Source organism: Sinocyclocheilus anshuiensis, unplaced genomic scaffold, assembly GCF_001515605.1.
Source record: "Sinocyclocheilus anshuiensis isolate Anshui unplaced genomic scaffold, SAMN03320099.WGS_v1.1 scaffold2539, whole genome shotgun sequence".
NCBI classification, from domain to species: domain Eukaryota; kingdom Metazoa; phylum Chordata; class Actinopteri; order Cypriniformes; family Cyprinidae; genus Sinocyclocheilus; species Sinocyclocheilus anshuiensis.
The window spans coordinates 212,799-221,141 of NW_015557068.1; the positions used below are offsets into that span (position 1 = coordinate 212,799).

At 34.2% G+C, this 8,343-nt stretch overlaps 1 protein-coding gene across 1 annotated transcript in view; it reads right to left on the reverse strand.

The window, feature by feature from the left end:
• LOC107676693 (adhesion G protein-coupled receptor L3-like) overlaps positions 1-8,343 on the reverse strand; it is a 298,216-nt gene that overhangs the window by 173,349 nt on the left and 116,524 nt on the right. Inside the window, exon 3 of the mRNA XM_016471337.1 lies at positions 4,369-4,582. Within this exon, the coding sequence (XP_016326823.1) occupies positions 4,369-4,582 (214 nt within the window). The remainder of the gene's footprint in view (positions 1-4,368; positions 4,583-8,343) is intronic.

The window sequence follows — 8,343 nt, forward strand, 5'->3', positions numbered from 1 at the left end:
ACTATAATAAAATGACTGATCAAAACCAGCTATCCAGTTTCAGTTCAGAAACTACTGACCAGTTTCGAGATTTTAAGCAACACCATACCAAAAATTTCAGAACCATTTCTTTTAATATTTGATTTCCAATATTCTTAGACTGAAATCTGTTTTCTTTCAGTTCAACAAGGCCTTCATTTCATAAGTGAAATCATATTCATAGCAAACATTTCCTCCCTCAGCAACTTAAATCACGTCTGATGCAATTCACTGCAGCATTCAACACACACACACACATCAAAACTGTGAAGAATCACTCATCGATATCTCAAACACCTGCGTATAAATCTATCAGCCTGTCAGAGTTTCTTGGCAAACTGTGTTTTATGTGAAGCTGCGCCTGAAATATTTCAGCTTCTTAAACTGCATCTGTGCTCACAGATCAGTAATAAATAATAAATAAATATTTGTATTTAAAAAGTATTTGTTTATTTATTTTAAAAAGAGTCTAAAACTTTTTTATTTATGTCATTTTTAAATGCCTATTGCCTCTGGATATTAGCTGTGTGAAGCCGCACAAGCGAGCAGACAGGTGGCTTACGGCCCGGAAAAAGCAGATCTATTCCCACAAGGGCAAAATTCCACACAACGAAGAATAGCACTTCCGAATTAAGATATCAGATTACTCGAGCAAGAGCCATGTGCGTTCAGATCCCGTGGACCTCTGCCAGTCGCAGAGCACACAACCACAGACAAAGAGAAAATAATATGGCACAGATGTGGGCAGAAGAGAAACTCATTTGCTAGTTTTTAAATTCCATTGGACAGTAACGCTGCCCTTAGAATGCGGTTTGTTACATAAACCCTGTAAAATCTGATCTTAAGCACTTGACAATAAACAGACAAACAGAGAGACAAAAGCACAAAAGCAGCACTAGAGGATACCAGACATGTGAGTGAGTCTGACTGGTCTGAGAAACACGCGTCGTCAGCTGCTGCATTTTCCAACAACTCAATTCAGTTTAGTTCCGACATGACAAAATTAGCATTAACATGCTAAACATTAAAATATACTGCATGACAAAATTTAGAAATATTACATGATGAAATTTATAACTGCAAAAGCAATAGCATAAAATATAGAAAACAATAAAATATATTGCATGACAAAATTTAGAATAGTGAAAGCAATAGTGGAAAACGTAGGAAAAAAATATTGTGTGACAATTTTGGATTGCTAGACTGATATGAATTATATTTCTATTGATATAAATCAATAAAATATATTTATGTTATGGCAATACCCTTATACTAATATTTATTTATATACCAATATTTATTTTATGATTACTCTTCATTTTTAAGGTATTCTCATATGTGAAATGAAAGTATGATAGATTTTATATGTGCTCTATCTCTCTTTCTCTGTTTGGATTTTCCTCTTGTCTTCTGTCTAATAGGCTTAAAGGCTAAGTGGGATGGAAGCGTTTGAGTTTGTTTCGTCTCTGGAGGAGAGCTTTGCCTCCTCTCATCTCTGCACATGTTAATGAGGCTGGAGACGCAGAAGAGCAGCTCACGCTACAGGATTCCCATCAACAACTCAACACTCAATATGACACATTCTCCTGAAACTCTAAAAAAACACATTCTATTGGAACCCTATGTGACACATTCTATTGAAACTCTACATGACACATTCTACTGAAACTACATGACATGTTCTACTGAAACTCTATGTGACATGACACATTCTACTGAAACTGGCATATTCTACTGAAACTCTATGTGAAGTTCTACTGAAACTCTACATGACACATTCTACTGAATATCTACATGACATATTCTACTGAAACTACATGACATGTTCTACTGAAACTCTATGTGACATGACACATTATACTGAAACTGACATATTCTACTGAAACTCTATGTGAAGTTCTACTGAAACTCTACGTGACACATTCTATTGAAAATCTACATGACATATTCTACTGAAACTACATGACATGTTCTACTGAAACTCTATGTGACATGACACATTCTACTGAAACTGACATATTCTACTGAAACTCTATGTGAAGTTCTACTGAAACTCTACATGACATGTTCTACTGAAACTCTGTGACATGTCACATTCTACTAAAACTCTATGTGAAGTTCTACTGAAACTCTATGTGACACATTCTACTGAAACTCTCTGTGACACATTCTACTGAAACTCTCTGTGACATTCCACTGAAACTATATGTGACACATTCTACTGAAAATCTGTGATATATTCTACTAAAACACTGTGACACATTCTACTAAATCTCTACGTTACCCTCTACTGAACTCTGAGACACATTCTTCTGAACTCTGTGACATTCTACTGAAACTCTACATGACGCATTCTACTGAAATTATATGTGACATGACATTCTATTGGAACTATGACACATTCTACTGAAACTCTACATAAGATATTCTACTGAAACTCTACGTGACATTCTACTGAAAATATGTGATACATTCTACTAAAACTCTATGTGACACATTCTACTAAAACTCTCTGTGACCCTCTATTGAAACTGTGACACATTCTACTGAACTCTATGTGACATTCTACTGAAACTCTACATGACAAATTCTAGTGAAAATCTATGTGACATATTCTACTAAAACGCTATGTGACATATTATACTAAAACTCTACATGACACATTCTACTGAAACTCTATGTGACCCTCTACTGAAACTCTACATGCTGAAACTCTGTGACACATTCTACTGAAATTATATGTGACACACACTACTTAAACTCAGCTTGACACATCCTACTGAAACTCTAACATACTGTATTAAAATTCCAAATTACACATTCTACTGAAACTCTACAACATTGTACTAAAATGTACACGACACCCTCCAAACTTTGTAACTCTAATGAACCTCTACAACATTAATAAAACGCTGTGACACCCTTATCAAACTCTGTACAACATCCATTCTAACTCTATCCAGCCCTCTACTGAAATATTTTCTATTCAGATTCCCCACACTTGTGCGTGAAGTTAGAGGTTTGCTATAGAGAATAATGTCATTGTTCTGCACTAGATGGACACGGTTACTATTCGTTATCATGCTGTGTTGCTGAGCAGCTGCTTTAATTTATTTCAGCAACAGAATGGAGAATACACACAGGAACAATAACAGACACACTACACTCTGATACCGGTCTGTCTGACGCTTCCACTCCGCCAAGGTGTGATGAGTGTCAGGCTGCATGAAATGCTGAGGAAAATGATAGGGAGGGCTGGAAAAACAGCAGCCAAAAGAGAAAGCAGCACAGCAGGCTTTAATAAGCCAAATCTGCATCAGTGTATCACACACACAGCATGCGGTGCAGCGGCAGCTAATCCGAAGGTTGCTGGTTCAAACCCCTGAAGGCTTGATTCGTGGACCTAAGGATTGCTAAGGTATCCTATATCTTATTACCTACATCACTGTGCTCTTGAGTGGGGTGCTTAAACCCAGATTGCTCCGGGGGGATGTTCCCTGTCGTAATTGTACTGTGATACGTTGCTGGGTAAGAAAGTGTAAGCTAAATAAGTAGCACACAGAAAACAGAAAGCCTTATTTCACACACACACACACACAAACACACACACACACACACACACACACACACACACACACACACACTATGCCCGAAATATTTGATACACTCTACAGAAGTAAAAACTCACTCTACTCTTCCAGCTATGCAAGCTTGATTTCATGCACTGACTGTGCAAAATGTCCCAATAAAATTATAACTTAAGTCAAAAACAGAGTAAACATACACAACACACTTCTAAAATTAGACACAACCTACACTTTCAAAACTCTACACAGTATAAAACTCATCAGATTTTTTATTTTTTTTTTGCATATACACTACCGGTCAAAAGTCTGAAATAATTAAGATTTTTATTATTTTTTTAAGTCTCTCCAGATCACCAGGGTCTGCATTTATTTGATAAAACATACCATTAAAATGTTAAAACATTTGAAATATTACTACTATTTAAAATAGCTGTTTCTATGTGAATATATTGTAAAATATCATTTATTCCTGTGATGCGCAGCTGTATTTTCAGCATCATTACTCCAGTCTTCAGTGTCACATGATCTTCAGAAATCATTCTAATATGCTGATTTGCTGCTCAAGAAACATTTCTGATTATTATCAATGTTGACATTTTTGTGGCTATACACTACCACATTAAAAGAAAAAAACAATAAAACAATATTTTAGACAGTAAGAACTTTTCACAATATTGTTGTTTTTTCTGCATTTTTTATCAAATAAATACAGGTAAGCATAAAAGCACTAAACATTGTGTGTCATTGTGTTTGCGTGTCTCACCTCTGGCTCATGATCTTGTACGCATCAGGTAAATAACAGCGTGTGTTCTCCATCTGAGCGGGGTCGGCGTCGCATATTTTGTCATCTGTTCGGCCGTAATTTGCACTCTCGATCATGATGACGTCCGTCCCGGGACAGCGCAGCTCGATCGGGTAACTTTCACAGGACAGCTCGCGCCGAACAACTGCCATGGGCACCGGTGCACGACTGAATGCTGCAAAATGAGAGAGGAGACAATCAGTAAAATAAAAACGACATGCTCTTTAACCTCAGACCTGAGCAAAAACTAAGAGAGAAATCACTGCTGCAACTTACAGCAGTTACAGGAAATTTAGGAAAAGAAATGAAAAAATTACATTAGTTATCGCTGACATCAAACCTGGCATGACATATCTTGATGCACCATGTGAATGAGATATGAAAGCAAAGAAGATTATTTGGAATATAGTGCACAAGTCATATGGACAAACAATTCTCATTTTCCATCACACACACACACGCACACACACACACATACACACACACACACACACACACTCACACTCACACTCACACTCACTCTCACACACACAAATAAATAAATAAATACTAGTAAAAACAAAACAAAAAAACATAAAAAACTTAAAATAATAATAATAATAATAAAAATAATGCATTTATTTACACCCATATATTGACAACACAAATAATAAAATAAAAATAAAGTATTTTATTTTAACTAGTTGATAAGGCAACATTTCTCATTTTCATTTAGTTTATTTTGATGTGCTTACAGAGTAGAAATAGATTGATTTGTGATTTTCAATATTTGATTTATAAATAACTTTTGCACCAGCCAAGCAGCATTTATTTATGACAATAAGGCACAATAATAAAAAAAAAACTCATTTAAATTTAACTGAAGGAGAAATAATTAATTGCGATGCATGTGGTAAAACCGGATTGCAGATCATTAGGGAATGAGATGCATATTCTTGTGTGGAAATCCTGCGTGGTACAACAGTTCAGTGAATTCATCCTCAAGTCTTTTCAGATAATTCTGGATGAAGTAGCAGCAGAACACATGTAACAGGATCTAAGATCATTTCTCTGCTGTAAATCTGTCCAGATCAGAGTGTTTAGTCCCGGCTGATGGACTAAAGCTCAGCTTGTGTTCAGCTCGAGCCCATGGGTTCAACTTAGGGGACCGTAAAACCTTGATTCTGTGGTCACTGAAGTATTTCTGTGTGGATTTGCTGTCATGACGGAAGAGCTGAGAGTCTCCTGGCTCAGATAGCAACATTTTGATTTAAAGTCTCAGGGCATTTGATGGACCCACAGCCACAGGCATGTCTGATATACACTGAATGAAAGTGAGTGAAATCACCATATACTGCCAAATAAAAGTGTGTGTGTATCTGTGTATTAACAATTCACCCACATTAATCAGAATAGACTGGAAGAGAAAGCAACCTGTCAAAGAGTGTGTGGACAAGAATTGTGCAAGATAGTATTGGGTTATATGTATGAGCAATACAACTCATTATGCGAGTCATAGGTATAAAAATTGATAGAAAGATAGTTTAAGAAAAAGTTTGCTTCATGCTCATATGATGTCAATGTTTGCATCTGTGATTGGATAAGAAAAGCAGCCAGATGTTGGAAATGTATTAGTCTTTTTGAATAAGTATTTAGAATCTGTGTAAATCACAAAATGACATGCAAATCAATTGTTTACTAAGAAAAGTTGATTTTATATGATACATGCTTCTTGGTTTCCATCTAAAATGCTTGTTTTGCATACATCACACCTTCTGCATCATGAAATGCATGCTAATCCATAAATTTAAATCACCTGAACCACCATCGGTCTCGCCAATAGGCATGCACAGAATTTTTACTGTATTCTATTTCTAAGTAGTAACTCATGATAATCTTTTCAATTAATATTTAATTTCTCTAATTCAAGATTTTTTTAGACAAATAAATCAAACAACCACCAATAAGCCAAAATAAAGCCATCTGTCAGTAACAGCTGGATATTTTGTGACCAAACATTGCTTTGTTGTTATTGATATTGACATATATTTCTCTTAAATCTAAATATGTGTTGCAGATTTTTCCCTTATAATATCTTGGGTAAGAGAATTTAATTTTTGAGCTTGATGAATATAGAAAATACCACAATTTGTGTAAAAGTAGAGAAAATGTAATGTGATTATTTATTCGCTCGATCTTCATTCTCATCTCATCATGCTGTTGAAAAGGTTTAAATTTTTCTAAATGATTTTAAAAGGTTTTATGTTTCTTCTTTGGAGTCACAATTGTAAGGAATTATATTTTTATAATTTTATGGTATATATTTTTAATTTTAAGGAGCTATATTGTTTGCCAAGGGGGAAAATTGTGAGTTACAAGTTAAAAAAACAGTAAAAGGTAAACATTTAGTAATTAATTATTTTAGTAACGATATTTTAATTATGAAGGATTTTTGAGCCTCTTTAATTATAATTAAATCTTACACTTCTGTATGTGACATTGTTTAAAAAAATCAATAAAATTAAAAATAAAGCAATTAAAAATACACACACACATTAAAAAAGTAAAAATGACTTTAAAACATTAAATAACTGCAGTGAATTAAATACGAGTTAAATAGATTGCCATTATTATGATTTAATTGCTTGACTTTATTTGTTAGTCAATCAGGTCAAGACTTCTGACACTGGACTTGTAATGCTTGGCTAATTCCATGTTAGATAATAGCATTCCAGAAAAAAAAAATACAAACAAAATAAAATAAATTAAAATTAAAAATTAAATCTGGTAAGCTAACAGTGGTAACAGATATCCAAAAAAATAAAAAACGCATAAAAAAATAAAAAAAGTAATTACATTAATAAAACAACCAAAAATATCTACATGTGGCTTTACTGGAACATTTTAGAGCATGTGATATGCCAAGCTCAGATATCAGAAATAATTATATTATAACACGGAATAATAAGTGGAAATAAGTCAGACGCTGGGTCTAAACCAGTTAAAAACCCGGTCGTCAAAACCTGTTCTCCACAGTACAAGTCCTGATACACACAGATCCAGCGCGTGCCACTGCCTTTGATTTTAATTGGCTTCCGGCTTCAAGACGGCACCTTTTGTGTGAATCTCTGTGTTTAAGCAAAGTGAGACTGAGACTGTTCTCACACTCGCCCGCCGAGAACAAATCATTAACCACGAGATGGGACACTCACACACTATACTGTTTACTGTCACTTCATAACACATACAGCTGACAGACCGACAGAGACAGGGTTCCATCAGACAAAATAAATCACAGACATAAACTGAAGGAGAGACTCAAAGTCATGTCTAGAGATCTGAGGTTAAACCACTCACAACACTATAGCAATTCCCCTCGCATCACATCGTTATTTTCCCAAAAAAATATAAACATGGTTTTTATTTATTTTAAATTTGTAGTTTTTATTTATTTTATATTTCAGTTTATAGTACATTTTCAATTATTCGTTGCCTTTACTTGTTTACACCATTGTAGTTTGTTCTGATGATCATCAGTGATGAAAACAGTTGTGCTGCTTCATGTTTCTGAGGAAACCGTGACACACTTTATTTATTCAGGATTCTTTGATGAAGAGAAAGTTCAAAAGAGCAGCATTTATTTGAAATAGAAATCTTGTGTAACATTATAAATGTCTTTACTGTCACTTTTGATAAATTTAATGCATCCTTGTTGAATAGAAGTATTCATTTCTTTTCTTTTTTAATCTTATCTAATTTGAATGGAAGTGTATCAGATATTTCAACATTGAGAATAATAAATTGTTTCTTTTTATATTCAATTAGTAAACAGCTATTTTAATTTGTAATAACATTTCACAATATGACTGCTTTTGCTGTATTTTTGATCAAATAAATGCAGCCTTGTTGAGCAGAAGACACATATATTTCTTTAAAAAACATAAAAAACATAAAAAA